This window comes from Mirounga leonina, unplaced genomic scaffold (assembly GCF_011800145.1).
Source record: "Mirounga leonina isolate KUSES-001 unplaced genomic scaffold, KU_Mleo_1.0 Mir_106, whole genome shotgun sequence".
Taxonomy (NCBI): domain Eukaryota; kingdom Metazoa; phylum Chordata; class Mammalia; order Carnivora; family Phocidae; genus Mirounga; species Mirounga leonina.
Window position 1 is genome coordinate 5472837 of NW_023270232.1, and position 23532 is coordinate 5496368.

The following is a 23532-nucleotide window of genomic DNA, read 5'->3' on the forward strand; positions in this document are numbered from 1 at the left end:
AATGGTGGGGTACTTTTTAGCCTGGTGCTTTGTCTGCACTCATAACCTCAGGCCTCCGAGTTGCTATTTCGAGTTATGCCAGTTGGTGCCTTGATGGAATTAATAGAGCATCTAGAATTGCCTAACTTATATTCAAAGAAGAGCTTAAACCAATGATTTCCATCTGTTTTTATGCTACTCCCTGGGAATCTCAAGTTACTTCAAAGGGGATCAGAAATTCTCAAATGAAATTAATCTGGATATATAAATCTTATACACATAATACACATACACTCACGTAGGCCAGATATAAATATGTACCCACATGATACAGTCCTTCTGGAAGAGGCGAGGGTCAAGAAATTTAATAGGGTAATTGCATACCAAGATCTCAGAAGGGTAAAATGATCACAAATTATAATAGGTGTCATGAACTAGATTAGAACAAATCATGGAAAATAAACATCCACTCAATTCACATAAATTGGGATCATAAGAAAATAAAACTGGGGGGCCAAAATCGATGAAGCTATCTTTAAAATAGATGATTTTGTGAACGAATGACTAGTAGGCTCCACAGAATATGAATCTAGTTGCACGGCTGGTTCTTTTTTTTTCCCCCATCTCTAAATCATGTTACATGACTCCCTACGTGGAGAAGCAGTTCATCCTGCATCTCAATAAAATGTTTGCTAGACATCCTTGTCGCTGATGGAGTCAACTCACAATCAACCCGTTTATTCATAATGTTATCCATACATACAGGTCGGAGTTTAAGAAAATGTTTTCAGTGCAGTGGTAATCAACCGAACCTCCTGAAATTAGGTTTTTCGCTGACTCCTCGAGGATATGTATTGGGAATGGTCAAGGGACTTTCCATCCTGTGACCAATCACAAAAGTTCTTTGCCTAAAGTGAATGCACAGACCCCTCGCACCAGATTAGCACAGGGATTAAGAACCTGATACCACCACTTTCTAACTCCATAACTTCAGGCAAGTTTTGCATACACTCTCTGCCTCAGTTTCTCCATCCGTACAGAGAAGGAAATAGTGCCCAACCCATAGAGTTGTTGTGAGGATTAAATGAATTAGTAAGGGTGAAAGTATGGTGCACTCTGGAAAAATTCGTAAGTGTAAACTCTCGTTATTACTATTTATTATTCCCCTTGTCTGAGATTCCCTGAGCTAGAGGCCACTGCAGAACTTACAATTACTGATGAATTTCTAATAATGTTGACCATTTTAAATGTATTTTAACTACACAATATTATCTGGCTTAGGTTTTTGTTCATGTGTCAAATGTCCACTAATAAATATGTATAATTTAACTAGATCTGCATATTAGGTTGCTTATTTGTCCCCTATACATCCTCTGAAGTTTGGAGTTGGGGGAAACCATTTTAGGCTGGGTATCCGTAAGTGCACTGGAGTTTCACCCACGTGGCCTTGACTAAGTCACCTGACGCACCTGAATATCAAATTTCTTCCTATAACATAAAGGCAGGTGAGCTCTATGATCTCTTCTATTCAAGGAACAAGAAGAGCCTTATGAAGCTGACACCCCCTTGACTCCCTGAGTTGTGACTACATCATCTATTGGAAGAAAACAACCAGTAGGAAATGGGAGAATGCTGACCAGTAAATACTTAGACCAGCCTTTGTGTAAGATAGCACATAACAAAATGCTAGGATGAAATGAGTTACATAAAATGCACATAAAAATGACCACATGTACCATTTTTATTGCAAAGTTACAGGGAGAATGTGAATCTAATATATATTGATGAATTATTCAACTATAGCTCAGTCAGCCTGGCTGAGTGGGTCACAGGGTAGGAGTTATTTTTCAAACACTCCCAGACAGCTCCTGAATCCTTTTGAATGTTGGCCTGGAAGTTATTTCTGACCAAGAATGGACACCAGAAATCTATATAAGAAGGGAGATAGGCACTTCCTCTAGAACGGGAAAGTCGAAATCATTTGAGATGCCCCAAGGGATCATTTGAAACCCTTTAAATATATGTCTCAGGAAAAGAGGACTTTATCCTGACTAGATTTCTGACCTGGAGAGTACCTTCAAAGACAAAGAACAGTGAGGTCATACACAGAGAGGGTAAAAGGGATAGGAAGAAGAGTGACGGAAGTCTCCATAAACTGAGACCACTGTGTCCAGGAGAGTTTGAGAAGCCACATGAGCTTTAAACAAACGGAGATTTGTTTATACCTTTCTGATACATGCATGATCTTTTGGGAAGTCGATAGATTTCTCAGCAAAACACTTGTTCAAAATGCATATGGTCTCAAGCGCTATCTACTAATTCCATCAACAGCCCCCACGGACTAGTGTAAATCCAGAGAGCAGCTGGGCATTTGGGTTCTTTCCCACTCAGACAATTGGAGGCTCTCAGTCACCCCAATATTCCCCACTGCCTAAACATTTACAGGCTTATAGGGGCAAATGTACACAATATTACCAAATGGGAAAGGCTCTGAAAAGAAGGCTCTGAAAAGCACCCATTTGACCAATGCTGGAGAACTGTGTTTTCCTGTCGGTTTCTCTTTTTTAAAGAGGTCAAAATTTTGCCTCTCACAATCCTTTGACTCACCCATGAGAAACCAGAGGAAGCATGGATGGCCCATAGCAAGTGAACATTTCTCCCAGCAATAAACACATTCCTTTGACTCACCCCCAGCCATGGAGCCCCGGGCTTGCATCTCCAGTTACAAAGGACAGCCCTGGCTTCCAGTAGAACAGAGCTACTTCTAATCCCATGATCACACCTGATATTGTCCGCCACATCCCTATAACAATACATTTCCCGGAAACTAACATTTGGTCCTTAAGACAATAGCCCCGTGCCAATCTCAATACCTGCTTCGATATTACAAATTAACACACGGGAAAGCAACCGAATTAAAAATTATGTCCACGCGCACAGTCTCACCCACCAAAACATACATCTGCGAATATTATGCAACGCTGGAATCTAAACTGGTCTGAATTTATAAAAAGCCAACAGGCATGGATACACACTCTCAGTTCTCGTGGCCGTGGCCACCCTATGCAACAGCCCCAGTGGCAGACACGAATGTTCCTGTACAGTTATTTGTTATTATTTGAGGACACGAGACCATCGAAGGGGGCCGTTTTGGGCTTTCACCTTCTAAGGCTCTGCCCAGAACTGCCCGGTGATGAACGCCCACGCCGTCTTCTTCCACCAAAGGTGGATCCTGCTATCGGGAGCCTCCGGATCGTGACCGTAGTGCTTCTGTCTGCGGCTCTGGGGAAAGCCTCATCTTAGCAAGTGGCCCTCAGCGCATCCGGCTGATCCGCCCGCGACGCGGAGGCCGCGCGGTTTCATCATTAATGCTCCTGAAGGACAATAGCTCATCAAGCCCCACCGAAAGCCCCGGACCCGTCGCGGAGCCTGGGCTGGCGGGGGATGAGGCTGAGCGACTCCTCCTAGAGGTGGTTATGTGGAGAAGGAGCAATCCCTTCTCCCTCCTCCTCCTCCCCCCGCTACTATCCGCGGCCCGGAGAACTGCCGCTTGCCGCCATTGACAAGCACCGATAGAACCCAAAGAAAGGCAAAGAGTCCTGCCCGGCACCGGCGCCGCGCGGGCCGAACCTGCGCCCCGGGAGCGGCGCGCCGAGGGCACCGGGCGCCCGGAGCAGGCGGCGCAGCACCAGGTGAGCCCGCCATGGCGATGGCATTATTGTTCGGGGGGCTCCGGGGGCTGGAGACAAAACGCGCCGCGGGGGCAGTGCCGGGGCCGGAGAGAACCCCTGCCTCTCCCGCCGCCCGGCCCCTGCGGGCGCACCCCGATAGCCGACCCTCCCCGCAAAAGAAGGACAGAAGAATTAATAAATCAAGCTGCCCAACTTGCTTCCTCGCGAAATAAAGGCGGGGGGCGGGGGGGTGCGAAAGAAGCGGTAAAATTGCCGCGGCCGGCGAGGAGTGGGGGGCATCCTGGGCGAGGAGGGAGGAGGCGGCGGGATGCGGGGTCCAGCGGCGGGCCGCGGCGAGGCCCGCCCGGGAGGGAGCCGAGGGCTCCCGGGATGCAGAGTTCGGGGCGCCGGAGCGGAGGAGGGAGGCGCCCGGCGGCCGCGGGGACTGCTCCGGGGCGGTGGGCCGCTCGAGGGGCGGGGGGGGCCTCCGAGGGTGCGGGGCTGCGCGCCGGCCCGCTCGGGGCTGACAATGGAAGGGGCGCGGGGGCGCGGGCCGGAGGGAAGGGGCCCGGGGCCGGGGGCCGGGGGCCGGGGGCCGGGGGCCGGGGGCGGGCCGCGCCGCGGAAGGTCAGGCCGGGGACGCGGGCGGCGGGGGCGAGGCCGGGAGCTGCTGCGCGTAAGCCGGGCGCCGCGAGCCCCGTGAGCCCCGTGAGCTCCCGGCCGGCGCGGAGGAGGGCTCGGGGCCGGGCACTCCCCTCCGGTTCCCTTTCCGGGGCGCCCGGTGCCGCCGCGCGCGCTGCGTTTTCCCGGGGAAATGGCGGCCCCTCCGCCGCTCGCTTGGGCAGTCCCCGCTTCCCGCTTTGCGCGGGAAAAAAATATATGATAATAATAATAATAATAATAATAAAAGGAAAAAAGGGGATAAAAGTAAAGTGGCCGCGACGAAGGCAAGGGCTGCGGCGGGCGCCAGACGGCGCGCGAGGCGCGTGCGGGGCGCGGCGGGCGGGACCGGCCCTGCCTCCCCGGCTCGCAGCCCGCTCTCCCCGAGCACCCGCTGCCAGCCTCGCCCGCCGCCGAAATCGCGCCGGTCGGTGTCCTTCCCCGCCTTGCCTCATGGGGGCGCCCTCCGCTCCTGCCCTCTTTGTTCCTCCCAACAATGGCCAAAGGACCCTGAGCCCCCGAAAGGCCAAATGCGCCTCCCTCTCCGGGAGTTTCCAGTCGCTGATGGCTGCGGCCGCGACCTGGGCCACCGCGGGCTTGATTTCGGCCCGGTCACTGCTGGGATTTAGTGGCAACGGTCCCACGGTGCGCGAAGGGGTGAAAAGGGCCAGAAGATGCGAGCTGAGAAACGAAAGCGCGGGTCCCTGGGTGTCTGGGGCGGTGCAGCCCCGACGGTAAAGGGGGTCCCGGTACTCCAGCGGTGCAGGTGAACTGCGGTGCCCGTCCAGCCCAGGGGAGTTCCAGACAGGGCCCGCGCCTACGCCCCCCACTGCCCTGGAGGCGGTCAGTCCACCCTAGCAAACGGTTTCCTCACTTTTCTCATTTGTGTTTGTGTCGAAATACAACTGTACCCGACCTGGGCTGCACGGTTGAAACGGTTCAATAGGCGAGAGATGCAGAAACGTTATCAAGAGTGAAATGCGCCTCGGTTTGTGCGGTTTCTTATCTAGCGACACGCAATTCTCAATTCGTTCATATTTAACTGAAAGTTATCTCTAGCCCCTTTGGAAAACTCCTTTTTTTCAAATGAGTGTTCAGACGGCAAGATTTGGAACCACGCTCATGGATTTTTAGAATCGCTTTAGCCCAAGATTATCATATAAATAAATATAGGCTCTGCCTGGAGGAAAAGTTTATCTTGCATCCAGTAATTCACACCTCTAAAACCTCCCTTTCCTGGATCCAAATTGAAAATACATTTATTTCCAGTTCTCCACTCCAGTTCTGCTAGCCTGTCACAGGTCTTCCTCACCTGGATCCATTTATTGCCGGGGTTTGGACATTATTAATGGTTTCCTCTATTTCAAAACTCTGTAAAAGAATTTCCCTTCTTGGATCCAGAATGTTCCAAAGAGTCTGACCTTACTCCCTCCCCATCCCATCTTCTATCTAGTTGCCAGGGATTCTGAGGCTTTTCCCAGTGGGTGGGACACCTTGCTAGCTATTGTCTGAGACAGCCAGGTCTGTTTTCACTGCCTCCTACCAGCAGAGCAGGAGGGAATCCCGTTTTCCGCAGGCAACTTTAGATGAAAGATATCTGTAACTTGTCCAGGGGGAAGGATGTACAAAAATCCAACCAACTTTTTTAAAAACGTTTTTCATTCTTAAGAAATCGCCTAAAAGATGCGTTCTGGGTAAACGCTTTTTTTTTTTTTTTTTTTTTTGCACAGAGATGAGCAAAGATTGTGGTTGGAGATCACTCCACAAGTATTTACTGAGAACCAATTATTAAACACCTCTGTTTGGGGCGGGGGGTGGGGGAATGCACATATGGGAAAGTCATGGGCCCTGCTCTCAGAGAGCTTACATTCCAAGCCTAGGAGATAAAATATATATGCAGGTAAGACAAGGTAAAAAGTGATTAATCTTGGCAAGCTGAGTGGGAAACCGGGTACTTTCTTACACTGCTAACAGGTGTGTAAATTGGTACAGCCAATTTGGAGGGCACTGTTAAAATTAATAATGTGCACACTCTGTGACCCAGCAGTTCCATTTCTTGGTATGTATCCTAGGGAAACAGGCACGCGTATGCTCAGATTAGGTAATTCCCTCCCATTGTAGAGTTTTGGTAGTTTTGAAACTGAAAGCAACCTAATGGCCATCATTGGGAATGGCTAAATAAAATCCGGTACATCTATCTTCTGGATAAATTAGGCAACAGTTAAAAAGAATGAAGTAAGCCTGTATATAGTGAGACAGAAAGGTCACCAAGACATATTATTAATGAAAAAGGCAATTGCAGAACAATACATACTGTATGGTACTATTTATGTTAAAAAAAAAAAAACAGAATAATACTATGCATTTCTGTAAGTAAAAATGCACACATAAATAGATAGGAAGGGTATAAAGACACCCACTGAAAGAGACAAGCACTGGAGGAATTGTCAAGGAAGAGTTTAGTCATACAATTATTCATACCCATCTGTAACCATTGTTACAACATTTGAAATTTTACAATTTGAATTAATTTCTGTATTACTTGCATAACTAAATACAATGAAGAAGTTACAAGTGATTGATAATGTGTAATAACAGCCGCAATAAAATGCTACAACAATTTTTAAAGGGAGAATAGAATTTTAATCTGGAAGAGAGCTGGGAGAAGGCTTCAACAGAGAACGCAGGAGGATTGGAGGAGAAGGGGAGAGGGTCCAAGGCAGGCGCAAAGAAGCCTGACCACACAGAGCTCCTCCTCTTTCTTCAACGTCATCACGTCATCATCACGTAAATTCCCTCGCTAGGCTGAGGTCGGCCTGGGCTGCTGAGGTTCAAGTTGAGGAGCGAACTGAACGAACAGTTTACAATTTGTTTGATCGCTATGCTTCTGTGAATATCTTAAATTAGATTTAGAAGAGAAAAAAAAAAATGAGCCAGTAGAGGACATAACTTCTAACAACGATACTGGAAAGTAGTATTTTAAAAAGGAAGATCGTGAAAGCTTCAGGATGGAGGGTTTTTGTTTTTTTTTTCTCCTGGGTGCACACTGGAATGTATATTGGGAATTAAGTTGGAGGGAAAGATGAGTGTTTGAGAGGATAATTCATTTCTCTTCCCCCCAAAAAGTCACAAAAGGAGCCCCCCAAATGCTTTTGAAACAAATAGTTAAGGGGCACCTGGCTGGCTCAGTCGGTAGAGCATGCAACTCTTGATCTCAGGGTCATGAATCCAAGTCCCACACGGGGCGTGGATCCTACAAAAGAAGGAAGGAAGGAAGGATGAAAGGAGGGAGGGAAGGAAGGAAGGAAATATTTAAGGCTGGTTTCCCTTATTCACTCATTCAAGGAACATTTACTGAAGGTCCAATGTGTACTAAATAACACTGCCAGGTATAACCGAGTGCAGGAAAAACAGCCCCAGACCAGGGTTCCAGAAGTGGGGGTGAGGGGGCTGGTGGTAGGTCTGGTCTCTCTCACATGGACTGTGTGGTCATGGACCAGCTGTTTACCACCGCCCCTCCCATGCCACACCTTCTATGGTGGCTAAAATCAGGAGGGGGCACTAAAAATACTTGATCCCTCTAGTCCCTTTCAGTCTTAGATCATGACTTTATGAAATCCTAGGATTCTAACCATGTGATGATTGTGAATTTCCAGACACATGGAATTTGGGGAAGACGGGATTAGACGAGGAGGGGCCCCAAAGTGCCCTGCCTTGGAAAAAACAAAAGTACTCACTGTCTTGAAGTTCTCAGTAGATTGGGTAGCTCTGGGAGTTTCCCCAGGGTGGAAATTTCATCACCACCCCTTTACATAAGCTCCTAGGAAGATGTTGCTGAGCTCAAGCCTCGTGGTGTAGCACACCCAGCACTACGGTATTGTCATAGTTGCTTTTGAAATAGAGGGGAAATGCCAGGCTGCACTCCATGAAAATCGTCCTCTGGAACCGTTTTCTTCTGTGGAAATAAGTCACGATGGCTAATGTTTATTAAACGCCTTACGGCCTGCCAGGCACTGTTCCAGACACATTCTGTGTATTCACCCCTTCCGTTCTTCCAACAGCGCAATAGGTAGCTACTATTATTAGATCCATCTCACGGAAAAGAAAAGAGAGGTCAAGTGGGGCCCACAGCTGGAGGTAGACTTGGGACGGCAACCCAGGCACCCTCACTCTGCAGCCCACATCCTCCCCTCCCTGGGGTGAGAACAAGCGGCTGCTGCCATCCCAGCGATTCTCAGATTATGTTCATTATGCAAAGTCTTATTTTAAAAACTTCTCTGCATCACCATTTTACCTGCCTCTGTCCGATGAAAGATAAAGATTATCCGATTGAGCCACACAACACTGTACTTTAAACTGTCTTGTCACAAAGTATTAAATAAGATAAATTTGGTGGTTTCTCTGAAGCCCTTGCTGTTCATTTATCCATCCCACCATCCATCATACTTTGCCCGATTTATTTGACTGGCGTTGCCAATTTGGACTTGGAATGGAGTAAGAAATTCAAGTCAGAATTCTTATGCTTTGACAGAAGTGTGTGTGGAAATCCGCGTCGGACCACCAGCCCCAGCACAGGGACGTTCGCTCCAGCTCATTCCGGGAACGCCAGAATTAGCTATGGCGACAATATTGTTTAACCCAAAATTGCAACACACGATCTGATCAGAGATCTGGGGCTTGTTTCTGGATAAAAGAGGCAGTCCTGATGATATAGTTTGGATGCTTAGATTTGGGGTGTTTCCATAACAACTGGACAAAAACATAACAAAGTAAAATCAAACTGATCCTGGGAAACCCAGGCCCTGCGTTTACTGGCCTGGCCCTAATAACGGCATATATTATGCGACGTGTATTTTGTGCTGCTTTCACTATTCAATAAAGCCATTAAAATTAAATAGTGGTAGTAGAATATGAAAAGGCAAATTCCAATAGCTTTTATAATATACAACATAAACTTTTAGATCAGATGATAATTCACAGGGTCCCCCACCAGTATGCTAAACTTGCAAATCGACCAGTCTTCCAGAATTTCCTTGCCGTGCTAACCAACTCCAGCGTTCTCCCCTTGCTCCAAAACTGGATTTCACCCCCGCTGCTCTTCAGTGAACACTGTAGATTATTGTCTTGGGGTGGAGAAGAGGCAGTTCCGGAACAAAGCAAAGTAGAATTTTCAAGTCTGGTTTTTCTTTTCTACAATTATTGTGGATGACAAGATAGTCACTTCAAAGGGAAGATCATCCGGATATGACTTCATTCTACCGGGTTGTTCCATGTCTGTGGATGTAACAGAGGGGGGTCAGAAGGAGGGACCTTTTGAGCATCTTCATAGAATAGGAGCATCTTTCAGGGCGGAAAGGACCTCACAGGTCAGCAGGTGTAATGGCTGTCATTTCTCAGAGGCCCAAAGCAGGAAAGGTGGGAACCCAGCCATCAAGGTTCTCAGGCACATCCCAACTCCATCCAGGACTGCTCCCCTTCCTTCCATCTGTTTTATATGTTGGAGCTCCTGAAAGATTGTTCTTTTTTGTTTGTTTGTTTGTTTGAGCAAAGTTGGCGGGGTTGGGGGGGGAGGTGTTGAAAAATCAGTGGGTTTGGCTAAGGGCCACAGGTGGTGGGTGCAAGACTGGACCCCCCACCCCCTCACACCACACCCCCCTCCCCACTCTGGTCCCCTGTACCTCCCATCTGCCATTGTGCTGCACCCTCAAGGTCTAGCAGCTTCCACCCATAGATAGAAAGGCACCTCATGGCTGCCCTCACCTGGTGCAGCGATACAGACTGCCAAGACCCAGTCCCCCACAGCCATAACCAGGGAAGGGCGCTGCGTACCACCAGCATAGAACACGGCGGCGGGAGCCACAGCCCCCCCAAGTCCCACTGCGCCCACAGTGCAGCCGCTGCCTTAGGACTGACAGTAAGGAAAACAGGGTGGGAGGTACAAGCAAGGGAGGGATGGAGGAAAAGGGCTTCCGGGGCAGCTGCCTCTGCCTTGAGCACCCACAGCCGCCCCCCCCCATGTACTCAGGGGCCCAGCAGTCATCGATGTCTCTGGAAGCCCCTGGTGGATCAGGCAGCGCTGGGGGCTACAGTCTACTTGCTGTCCGGTACTGGTAACACTCACTCCCAGCCCCAAAGCAAACTCCCGCATCTCCTCACCCCTCACCTGAGAAGCTCATCTTGGCTCAAAGTCGGTCCCCTGCTCAGAGAAGCAAGAGGCCACCGTTGATAACAATAAACCTCACTACTAATTTGAAACTGTTCGATTTTAAAGCAACAGGACAACTTGCCCACTTTCTGTTTGTCAATTCCCAAGAGCAAAAAGATAAGAGACCGGGCTGGACCCAGTAAAGCGTTTGTTTTTTATTTTGTTTTCCATGAATAAATAGATTCAGGAAGACAATTTTCTTCCGGGCTGCATGACTAAGATCCAATAAGAATAAAAGTTATTTTTATTCATTCACTTATATTCATTTCTCATCCAGCCGATACCATAGGTAGCCAAATATACTTACATTAGACAATGGCAGGCTAATAACGAAGAGACTAAATATATATCAACGACTTGTCCTTTTGTCTTTTTTAAAAAGAAACTTGAGCTCACGTTTAACAAAGGTAACAAAACCTGTTAAAAGTCACTGAATAGCGCCCTGGCAGCATATACCCTAAATCCACGCCCTATCTGCGCGCCCCCATGCTCTGCTCTCCTCTCCCCGTCCCCTCTAGAAGGAGTTGGGCACACATGCTCTAACTCTGGATTATAAAGAATGCACTGGCAGTTGACTTCCTCCTAGATTATTCCAGGACATGACTTGAAAGACTTTTTAAAAAGGGAATGATTTGGGGTGCCTGGGTGGCTCAGTCAGTTAGGCGACTGCCTTCGGCTCAGGTCATGATCCCAGGGTCCTGGGATCGAGTCCCACATCGGGCTCCCTGCTCAGTGGGGAGCCTGCTTCTCCCTCTCCCACTCCCTCTGCTTGTGTTCCCTGTCTCGCTGTGTCTCTCTCTGTCAAATAAATAAATAAAATCTTTAAAAAAAAAAAGGGAATGATTTGTAACCCAATAGTATAATTTAAATAAATTGGGTTAATGCTTGGTTCTAACGTTCATGGTTGGTTAATTTAGTTAATTTGATCCGTGTGTCATTTTGATGAAATTGCATTTGATATAGCTCTTTACATTATAAATTGTTAATGTGCTCTAACATATATGACGATAAAATTATTGACTCTTCTCATTCACTTAAAGATGGCCTTGGATGAAAACGGTTTGGAAAGTATTACTTGTGCAATAATGATTTGCCCTTGGACTTCATAAATGGAAATGTAATGGAGCAGGTGATTTAGCTAGTGTTACTGAGAATGGTTTTTACAGCTACAAAATAATACTATTATTATTTTAATACAGTACATAGTAGGGTAACACATAACACACCAAAATACATTAGAATTCTATTAGGTGTGAGGCTAAGAGGGTTTTTTTTTAATGTCCTTTAAAAATATATTTTTACATATAGTTAATACATTTGTATTGAATTCCCTTATGTCCTACCGAATTTTATTTCATCTCATTTTATTCTCCCAAAGGAGAGTTTTGAACTGACAGAGTGAAGATGCTTCATTGCGGTGTCTACTTCATTTTTCATAAATATTTACAATATGAGATATTCCAAAGCACGATACTACAGATTAGAGAAATATCATGGGGATGAAAAAATGAATACATCTCAGCAATTTTAAAACAGTACTTAAAGTTAAAAAAAAAAATCATTCCCATCGTTAAAAAGCTACAAGACCTCTTATTTCCAGTTTTAAAGTAATATATAGATGAAAGCATTTTGATTCATATACTTTTTTATGGAGACTCACTCTTCTGCTCACTTATTCAACAGAAACTTCGGGAGAATCTTCTAGGAGCCAAGGCTTGTGCTAGTGCAGGGATAGAACAAGGTCCCAGACTTGCTGATGTCCAGGGGTCAGGCGCCTCTCCCCTGCCACCCCCAGGGGCCCGCCTCACTAAAGAAGAGGCAGCTGGACCCCTGCTCTGCCTCAGATTTTTCCACCCCCCGGGAGCAGCCTGCAGGCAGATGGGGGGCCGAAGCCCGCCCTGTGAGCATTTGCTGCTCCCCGTCACTCCCTCCCTACAGCCCCTGATCTGTATACTTCTGAAGAGAACAAGCTCGAAAGAGTACTTTAAAATAAGCTGTCTTGTAATTCCAGATCCTTTGTCAAGGTGGTTCTTCAGCCCAGCCAACCCTCACCTGTGACACGCGGCCCACAGTGACTGTTCCCAATCTCAAATGACTGCTCTCTCTTTTTAAAAGCCGCTTTGCGGCAGCTTAACAGCAGAAAAATGGTCATTGAAATCAGGATTGCTGGCGGCTCCTAATGGACTGTCTTGTGGATTGGCTAGAGTGTCATATTCCTCACCAGTTTACATGTAATACAAATTTCAAGAAGTTGTTTGAGGCAGAAAAAAAATGGGTTCCTCTTGATCAGCTCTTTATGCTTGAGAAAGAACGTATTTAAATTAAAGGAAATACTGGTCCAAAGAAACCAGACTATTTTGTCTCTTCATGAAGGCAGGCAGTCAGGGTGTTAAGCAAAGTTTGCTGTTTCCCACCAAAAGCAATTCATTCAATAAGGGCAAATGCTTGGGATTTTTCTTTTCTTTCTTCTCCTCCCTTCTGGAATTACAGTATAATTATAAATATTGTTTATAGGAATCCCATATGCTACAGTCGGGCAAATACAGACACACTGAATTTGATTCGGTTATGCTAAGGGGTCTTACATAATCTCTTGATATGAAATTTTATATTCCTCAATTATCTCAAGACCAATGACTCACCTGGTGATGAAAGTGATCTAAATTTTTCAATATGACATTATTACTCAATTATAAAACAGTTGAGCTTTCTCTCCTTACCCGCATACTCCCTCCTAGGCTGATTCCCGAATGATGTTTGCTAAGATGTTAAGTTAAAATGACACCTTCCATTTCCAGTTCTACATGATGGACAGAGCGCAGGTGCTTTCCCTCTCTTGGAGGCCCCAAAATAATGGTAAAGAATTTCAAGGAAAATAAACACCAAACAACAAAGGGGCAGGGGGCTGGTGTGGGTCTTCAGCAGGTGGGAGATTTCAACAAGTTTCTGGAAGACTGAAAGTGCCTCGGGCCATGCAGACAGTGTCGCACGGGAGGCCATGGGTGAGAGTAAAGGCAAGAGGGAGCTGCACTGCAGGTGGGCAGGGTGAGAGACGGGGGCTTGCTGAGAGTCTGTTTCCAGAATGACCAGCTGAATGGGTCCCTCTCCCTCCCCTCCTCCCAGTAGAGTTTCTGGCAATCGCGCATTTATCCCCCCAACTAACAATCTGAGGTTTCCTCTCTAAAGAAATTGAACAACTATGTGGGGCGCCTGGGTGGCTCAGTTGGTTAAGCGTCCAACTAGATTTCGGCTCAGGTCGTGGTCTCAGGGTCCCGAGATCGAGCCCTGCGTCGGGCTCTGCACTGAGCATGGAGCCTGCTTGAGATTCTCTCTCCTTCTCCTTCTGCCCCTCCCCCGCCAAAATAAATAAATTTGTTTATTTAAAAAAAGAAATCTGTTAAGGCTTATTTTTTTAAAAAGAGAGAAATTGAACAACTACAGGGCAGGTCTAGAATTTCTAGGACGCCTGCAGCTCCACAAAGTAATGCTTTCTCATTCTGGCATTTGGGGGCTCTCAGTCCCTGACTGGGCGCGCAGGCAATGTCTGCTGTATGGCAGGCCCTAGGCACGCACCCAGAGGTCCCAGGCAGGATCCATGCCTAGCTGACAGCAGCTGAGGAAAGCTTTTCTATCTGCCTGTAATGATCAGCCTGTCTTTCATTCTTAAACATGAAGCCATGACCAGAGCTCACCAGACATTGAAGGAAAGCTGACATGAAAGAGAAAGATGAAAATAAATACATGGGATGACTGACCAAATCAAATAATTTCCAGAACAGACGATCACGTAGACACACCCTAACTAGTCTCAGAGAGACTTGAAGACATGGTGCACTCATAAAAGAAGGGGCTGGTGTGAAAAAGGAACAACCAGAGAAGAAGAAAGAGCTCTTGGAAATGAATAATATGATTGCCAAAATTAGATGTTAAGAGGCCTGAAAAAAAAATGGAAGGAAAAAGATGAGATACTTGGAGGAGCAATCCGGGAGATCCAACCTCTGGTTTACAGGCATTCCAGTAAGAGAAGGGACCGGCAGGAGGAATAAAGAGATGGGGCGGAATGATCAAGTCTGTAACAGGAAATGCCCGGAGTTATTAAAGACACTAGTCTTCTGATTGATTTAACAGGCTTATCGCCAAGTGCTGAGCAGGGTGAATGGGGTTGGGGAAGATCCACACCTAGATACATCCTTGTGAAATTTTAGAACAGAAAGAGACAATCTAAAAGCTTGGGGGGTCGGGGGCACCACACTTATCTGTAACACTGGATGAAAAAAAACAATGGATTGATGGTTTCAAAATGTTGAAGCAAAATGATTTTGATGCTAAAAATTATATTCCCTACCAAATGATCATCCAAAGATCATTCAGTAAAGACAGTCCCATATATGTAAGAAACCAAAGTGTAGGGATGCCTGGGTGGCTCAGTCAGTGAAGCGTCTGCCTTCGGCTCAGGTCATGATCCCAGGGTCCTGGGATTGAGTTCCACATTGGGCTCCTTGCTCAGCAGGGAGCCTGCTTCTCCCGCTGCCTGCCCTTCCCCCTACTTGTTCTCTCTCTCTGACAAATAAATAAATAAAATCTTAAAAAAAAAAAAAAAAAAGAAAGAAAAGAAAGAAACCAAAGTGTCCTTCTCTGTACTGTCTCTGAAGAATGACAGGAGGCTGACCCCAAGCAAACAAGGCAGTAAACTGAGAAGGAGGAGCAGTTGGGTGAGGGATGAGCCAGGAAGACAAGTCCCAGGATGACCACTGGGTGAAGCAACCGTTCCAAACTGGAGCATGAGGTCAGAGGTCAGAAGACTTCAGGATAAAAGTCTCTGGGAAGAAAGTGGCCCCTGCAAAGAACGATGACCGAGAAGCTGGGTGATTTTTAGAATATGGCAAAGCCACACTTCTCTTTTGTCATCGAGAACAAAGGAAAGCACAGTTGACCCTCGTTATTCACGGATTCCGTATTAGGGAGTCTGCCTGCTTGCTAAACTTTATTTGTCATCCCCAAATCCATGCTTTTTCAGTCTTGCAAAGACACACTCAGGGCAGCAAAACATTTGAGCCGAATCACTCACCTTCCCCGCTGAGTTCTACCGAGGCTGGCCTTCCTCTTTCATCTCTCACTCAGTAAATTCGTGCCCTTTCCATGGCCTGTTTAGTGCCATGGTTTGCACATCTATGTGCTTTCCATGGGTGATTCCACTGTTCAAAATGGCCCCAGGCATCGTCCTGAAGTGCCGTCTAGTGTTCCTGAGCACAAGAAGGCTGCAAATAAATGTGCCTTCTGGAGGAAATGCGTGTGTTAGAGGAGGTTCGTTCAAGTTTAAGTGATAGTCCCTAATTCCCGTGAGTTCAATGTTGATGAATCAACAATACATATTATATAAGGTGTCTTTAAACAGAAACACACATAAAACAAGGTTGTGTATTGATTCTGTTGATGAAAAAGTGGTGACCAGAGGCTCGTGGCCACCTAACCCTGTTTCCCCTAGGAGCCGTGTTCACTATTCACTAGTTCGGTGTTCCCGGCTGCTACTGCCCTCCTCCCCGAGCCGACAGGGATTCGGAACTTGGGGGCGGCGGGGAGCCGTGTAAGAAAGACAGGATCTAAATGTGAAGCCAAGTGAAATGTGGAATGATTTTTGAACAACACGTTTTCAGAACAAAGAGAATCCACTCGTTGATACTGAGACACGAGGCGCCCGGGGCTGGACCACAGAAAGCAAATGAGAGCCAGCACCACTCGATTCTGAAGGGCAAGTCTTTACAAAGTCTTAATCATATAAATGCTGCCTATGAGCATTTCATTTTCAAAATCAGCCTAGAGCCAAAATGAAGATTTCACTGTGATTCTGGAACCAAACATAAAGGTTGTGCATGGGACAACAGCGACAGGGAGGGCAGAGATAGGAATGGGGAGGGGAGGCAGGGAGTGGAGGGTCAGGGAGAGATCAAGGTGCACAGCCCCATCCTACATTACAGTGGCTCAGGAGGGAACACCTGAAGTTGGGGCAGTCAGAGCTTGAACTGTGTTATTTAAAGTGCCCAAGGTAGGGGCGCCTGGGTGGCTTAGTCAGTTAAGGGTCCGGCTTGATTTCTGCTCAGGTCCTGATCTCACGGGCATGGAATCGAGCCCCAAGTCAAGCCCCGAATCGGGCTCTGCGCTCAGCATGGAGTCTGCTTGTCCCTCTCCCTCTGCTCCTTTCCCCCCTGCTCATGCTCTCTCTCTCTCTCTCATTCTCTCTGTCTCAAATAAATAAATAAAATCTTAAAAAAAAAAAAGTATAAACACTAGAGCTTGGGAGGTGACCACCAGAACTAAAATTATAAAACTGTTACAGAATAACTTCTGGAAGTGAGATTGGGGTAGAAAGAGTGGGGTGGGAGACCATTGCTTTTCATTTTATGCATTTCTTTACCTTTTTGCTTTATATTACTTTGTGCAAATATTACTTAGATTTAAAGATAAAATAAACTCAAAATTTTATTTTAGATTTTATTTTTAAGTCATCTATCTCCACACGCAGTGTGGAGTTCGAACTCACAACTTCGGGATCAAGAATCACACGCTCTACTGACTGAGCCAGCCAGGCACCCCTAAACTCAAAATTTTAAATAACTTGTTTAACTTTTTTGTTTTCCTTGCTTCAGAGTGACCTTGAGCAAGGCATAATTATGTTTCAGCCTGTTGGTGATGGGCCCTAACAGAGAAGTTCCCAGACTTTCTCAGTTCACAGAGAAATTAGTGTCTCCACCATTTTTCCTCCAAGCGCCTAGGCCAGAAGAAATGCCTATCAGTTCTATTTATGAAGTGGTGACGTCCGAACAACTTAGTATTTATATCCTAACAATTAAGAGCTACTTGAAAAAAAAACTAATACATGAATAAGAAGAAAAAAGAATATTTGTATCCCGTTCTTAAATAGCCACAATGAATTACAAGTAGGGTGCGTGCACCTGTTGAGCACTGCACAACTTCTCAAACCTTAGGATCAGGTTGGACACTGCCACTCTCATTTTCTGTTCCACATTGATTTCTCCCTGGCTTTTGCTTTAATCACAGCAGCAACCAAAAACTCAGCTTTGTAGGATATGGAATCATGAGAAAGAAGATAGTACAATCTGTCATGAACCCCTGGTAGGAACACTTCGACCTGGTAGTTGCAGGGTCCGACAGAGGTTGAGTATCACTCTATTTCCCTTGAAAGCTTAAACATTTGCTGACTTGTCCCAGGGTACCTTAGTGCACAGTTTGGGAACAATGTCTCTAGCATCTATTTGAAATTTTGTCATGGTCTATCTTGCAACTTCATTGGAAAATATTTGAGGACAAGGGCTGTGTATATTCCACAACTAATGTAGTTTCTTGTTCAATAATAAATGCTTCATAAATACTATCTTTCATTGAATTGATGATGTCATAGATTGGAAGATGCATACTGATTTCTAGAGATAGTAAAATGTAAAAAAAAAAAGCATCATAAAATCAATGAAATACAGTAGTTATTTGAATAGGCTGGCATGAGTTTATTGCCCGTGTCTGAGTCAACGCCACAATTTAATATTTATCCTTGTGATATCTGTAAAATCTAGCTCATCAGTGTCCTTATGGGCTTATAAGCCCATCATAGGAATAAATCCTAAAACAACGGAGTCTGAATGTGCCTTCTGCCCAGCGCACACAAAACCAGTTTTGTTCTTCCAACTGTGCTTTTGGAGGGAAAGGGAAATGAGCAGGCAGCAAGGCATGCTCTGGCCTTCTTCCCCGAGTCCCCACTGTTAGCATGCTGAAAACTCTCCTCTTTGCTTTGCAAGTAATCACGAGACTTTATATCTTGGTTTTTCTAGGTCTCTCCGAGATGAAAGGACAGATATATTGCAGATCTAGGTTATCTCTGGTCTGGTTCCCAATTCCTCTTAAGGACTCCAGGATACCCCAGGATTGGCCTGGAGGGTGGGGCGGGTAGAGCTTGGCCACGTGCAGCCTCCAGGGGGCGCCCACGTGGCACCTGTAACCACTGGGAGAGCTTCAGCCATATTCTTGTCTTCAAACTTGTAAACAAACATAATGTACTGTAGTCCTTAGCTTTGCCTAATTAGAGAAGAAATTGTTTTAGAGCAGAAGGTAAATAAATATAAACATTTAAGTATTAGTCTGATGGAAACACATTTCACATTGCCATAGTTCTTTTCTCTTTAAACGATGGCCCTCCACAGAGATTCGGAGATTCACAGGAAGATAGATAAAAACCCGTTCAGGTTTTTAACTCCTGACTTCCCAAGACTGGATAGAGTCAGGGAAAGGGTGTCCTGGGAACGAAGAAGTTAGGGGTTACCATGTCTCACTGCTCCAGGCAGAGTCCAGCACAGATTGGGGCAGGGGTGGTCTGTAAAAGCAGGGTCTTCTCTGGAGCAATGGTGGGTGCCAAGCACTTCCTTCCACCTGTGGGGTCCAGTAGGTGTGACATGTCATCTCCGTCAGCATCCTCTGAATCCTTAGGGATTCCTGGCTGTGGTCTGATTCTTACAATGTCCGGTTCCTCCCAGCGTCGGGGCCCAGGAGTTGGGTGCCCCGCTGCTTAAGCTCAGCGCAGTGTCTACAAAGATGGGTTCCCTAGGCACGGTCTCCCACTGAGACCTCAGACGGAGCCACGTCCCCAGCTCTAAGGCCCTAACCTGGAGGAAAGCCTGGAAGCCAAAAAAGAAAGTCTGGTTACAAAACGCTATGCATGGGGTGATCCCTACATTTTACACTGTGCAGCTAGCATGCTCCTCTATTTGATCTGACCCTGGTTTTCCCTACTTGTCTGTTTTATCTTCATGAGTATTTTAGGCATCAGTCCCTTACAGTCACCTGTTTTTAGGGAAATTTGTGACTCCTCTTGGCTGACATTGGGGGAATCTCTAGGTAGCTTTATCCTGCATACTTAGCCACTCTCTGATTATTTTCGTTTGAGAAAAATATGGCAGGGTGGGGAGGAATGAGTGGGTCCTGGCCCTGTGGTATTTGTGCCCTGTGCGTCGTTCTGTCTCTCGGTATGAGAGATCATGACCATCTAGCGTGCACAGTATCCACAGGACAAGTCCATTCTGTGATGCACTTTTCAGGTGGTTTCCTTGGCAACCAGACCTACTAATCTTCCCCCTCCCCCAACTTACCCGTAACTGCAAAAAGCACATAATTGGCTTAGTGGAGTCACCAATACTAATACATCTTTATGAACCTGTACAAGCTCTCAACTCTTCAGAATTCATTTCCTAAAGGGACTAAAGCTTCTTTACCAGAACCATTTGAAAGTGCATTTCACGAACATTGGGGTGTTTAAGGCCGGAATGACCTTCGGGATCAATGAGTCACCTCCCCATCTTACAGATGAGGCCCACACTAATGACACACAGAGCTCGCCCAGCTAGTTATGTAGAAGCAGGACCTGGCCCGAGGCTTCTTGTTCCCGATCCTGGGGACTTTCCACTGTACCAGGAGCCACCTCCATTTTGGACACCACCACCGGCTAACAAACCTGTCGTGTAGCGCTCTCTGGGGACAGGACCAGTTCACATTGCTTAATGAATCCCCTGTGCCCTGGGTCAGTGATGACCAACAGCAGGTACTGCAGACATTGGCAGATGCCTGACCTCAGTTTCCTTAATGTAAATAGATGGTTAGGACCTTAATATTGCAGTCACTTCCTTCCTCCAAGGGAGGACGTCTGAGTGGCTTTGCTGAGAGGTAGCAGCCTGGGACAGCGGAAGCACAGAAAATGTGGAAGTTTTAAAAAGGGTGATATTGTTTGATCTCTGTGCCTTTCTATGAAAGAGACAATATTCTAAGGCTATTTGCTCCTCTTTGCTTGTACTTAACTTTGATGAATACCTTCATCTTTTGATGGCAAAACGACTCATAAAATAGGAGTATAGTAAGTACATATGAGCATATAAAAATAATTTATGTGAAGTATGTAATAAAATGCCTCAAATGCACATTATTCACCTCGGGAATAAGAAGATGTCGAGGATGGGGTTGGTTGCCAAATCCATAGTGTTTATATAAAACTCTTCCGTCGTAAAGGGTAATCAGCTACTTTAGGAACCCGAACTTTCTGTTCATTTTTCCATCCAGATTAAATAAATCCCAGCTTCGTGTCTTTCCTATCAGCCGTGCTTCTGTGTCACACTTTCTTCCATCATATTTTTCCCCACTTTCTTGGGCCTTTTCATGGCCACCTTGGCTGTTGGTAAACTGGGCTAGCTAGTGTGTGAGACAGGCAGGCTCCGCAACAGAACCAGTCTCAATTTCTTTTTAACTTTCTTATTTATTTTGCATTCCCAAACGAAATAGCCAGTGAAAATGACATTGCCCTTGGAGCAGAGAACTTTGATTCATTAACGCATTTCCTAGAAATTTTGTTTCCTTTTTTTTTCGCCCTTTGGTCATGCCTGTTTGTCCTGTCTCATTTGCTTTTACTTATTCTGGAATATATCCCATCTTTCGGTCACAATACTCCCTCAACCAATGGGTGAAGCTCTATCATGATTCTCTGAATGAGCTTTTCGGAAGTATATAATTATCTTATCTTCCTACAGAAGATAGCTTCCTGAAATAACAATGAGCTATAGGCGTGTCTCTCGGTGCATTGTACTTGAAGTCTCCTCTTCAGGCTGATTCTGAAGTTTCTCCCCCAAATCAGCCTGGACTCCTCATTCCAAGGAGCAAAAGCTTTGGCTGCTTTGTAGCTCTTAATTTGCTAGGTTTGGTTACTCTGCATTAGCATGTTTAATAAACTGCATCTTCTGACGTATTTCTGTTTTTAAGAAGGCTATACGATTGGAGAATTTAGAAAAGCACTTCCATCCGAGAAACGCACAGCCCCTCTGAGTCATCGGTCAGAGCTAACCATGACAGGCATTGCCCTATTAACTATTAGCTAAGTCCTCTGAAGTCAGGAATCCTATTCATTCTCTTGCTGCTGCTATAATAAATTAGCCCCAATTTAAGGGTTAAAGCAATACAAATTTATTACCTGACAGTTCTGGAGGTCGGAAGGTGAAAATCAAGTTCTCTGGGCTAAAGTGAAGGAGTTGGCAGGGCTGGTTCCTTCTGGAGGCTCTGAGGGGAGAATCCATTGCTTCTCCTGTTACACCTCTTCCTACTCGCTCATCTCCTGCCCCCTCCTAAAAGAACCTTTGCAGTTATACTGGGCCCACCCAAATACTCCAGGATAATCTCCCCATCTCAGGATCCTCGACTTCATCATATCTTCAAAGTCTCTTTTGCCATATGCAGGGGTTCTGGGCATCTTTGGGGCCATTGTCCTGCAGACAACAGCACCATGACCCCTTTCTCTAGTGACTTTCTTTGGCCTCTCCCCTTGAGGTCGGGCTGACTCAGCAGGGTGGGGAGATGTTTGCAGGGTGGCTGCCGATGCCCTGTGAAGGCCCCATGCCCAGCTCCCAGCCCTCAGTGGCCTGTGGTGACAGCCAGGTCTCAGCTGCCTCCCCAGGACCACCAAATGTGTCACGCGGTGTCCTGGTGCCCCATCACCATTCCCCAAATGCTTGCCGACCCACCTTCCTCACCCTGCCTTCTTTCCTTCTCAGCATCGTGTTAGTGCCGGGAGGCCTCCGTGTCAGCAAGCTGAGAGGGAAACTGAGGCAAGATGTCGGGCCGGAGCGGGAAGAAGAAAATGTCCAAGCTGTCCCGTTCAGCCAGGGCCGGTGTCATCTTCCCCGTGGGGAGGTTGATGCGTTACCTGAAGAAAGGGACCTTCAAGTACCGGATCAGCGTGGGTGCTCCCGTCTACATGGCGGCAGTCATCGAGTACCTGGCAGGTAACGTGTCACCCCTCCCGGCTCCCCGCCCCTGCCACCCCAGGACAGGGAGGATCGCTTCCCTCAGCAGCTGGCTCGAGGCTCCTGGGGGTGCTAATGGGGTTTCCGCTTGCCTGCTTGGCTAAGATTCGTTCTGCAGCCTTTAGGGGAGAGCATAATGACAGGTAATCAACATGGAAAGAAGAGAAAGCACCATCAAATGGCTTTTCTAGACCAGCCATGGAAAAGGTGTGTCTTGCTTTAGGCTAACACAGCCCGTAAAAGTCTAGGTTCCCGCAGAAGAGAAACTCCAGGGAAGATTGGGGGTGGAGGATGCGGGGTGCTACTCATTTTGTAACAGGGGGTCTTCACTTTGCTTCGAGGTCCTGATTGAGCGTTGGGTGTCCTGGTGTATAGGAACTAGGGCTTGTTGTCCATAAATAGTGTGGACCCCACATCAGAACCAGCTCCAGCCAGGTCCATGAAGCCCATAATGTTCTAGTTGCACTCTCCTTTGCGTACAATGGTCCATGAGAAATAATTTCCCATATTGGTTGTTAACATTGTTTTTTTACTAAGATGAGATTTTTGCTGTGTGTGGTCTTTATATATTTGAGTAACTTCCTGTTTAGCTTTCTTTTTTTTGATAGAAAAAGAGAACACAAGCAGGGGAAGAGGGATAGTGGCAGGCAGAGGGAGAGGGAGAAGCAGGCTTCCCGCTGAGCAGGGAGCTCGATGCGGGGCTCGATCCCAGGACCCTGGGATCATGACCTGAGCCAAAGGCAGCCACTTAACCGACTGAGCCTCCCAGGCGCCCCTAGCTTTCTTTTTTTTTTTTTTTTTTTTTTTTAAGATTTATTTCTCTAAATAAAGAGAGAGAGTGCACAAGTGGGGGGAGGGGCAGAGGGAGAGAGAGAAGCCTCAAGCAGACGCCCCGCTGAGCGCAGAGCCCGACACGGGGCTCGATCTCGATGAGATCGTGACCTGAGCCAAAACCAAGAGTTGGACACTTAACTGACTGAGCCACCCAGGCAACCCCCCACCGTTTAGCTTTCTTATTGTTGGTCTGTCACAGTTAAACAAAAACCATACTTCAAAATTTCAAGGACGCTTTTAAAAGATATAAAAATATATAAAATATTTATAAATAAAATATATAAAAATAAAAATATGAATAAGTAAGTGTGATTAGTTCCTTGACGGGTCATTTTAGCCA

At 46.4% G+C, this 23532-nt stretch overlaps 1 protein-coding gene across 1 annotated transcript in view; it reads left to right on the plus strand.

Moving 5' to 3' along the window:
- Positions 1 to 3141: 3141 nt before the first annotated feature.
- The window catches only part of LOC118018290 (core histone macro-H2A.2), a 49503-nt gene continuing 29112 nt past the window's right edge, over positions 3142 to 23532 (plus strand). Inside the window, exons 1-2 of the mRNA XM_035016691.1 lie at positions 3142 to 3671; positions 22107 to 22337. Of these exons, the coding sequence (XP_034872582.1) occupies positions 22166 to 22337 (172 nt within the window). The 5' untranslated portion in view covers positions 3142 to 3671; positions 22107 to 22165. The remainder of the gene's footprint in view (positions 3672 to 22106; positions 22338 to 23532) is intronic.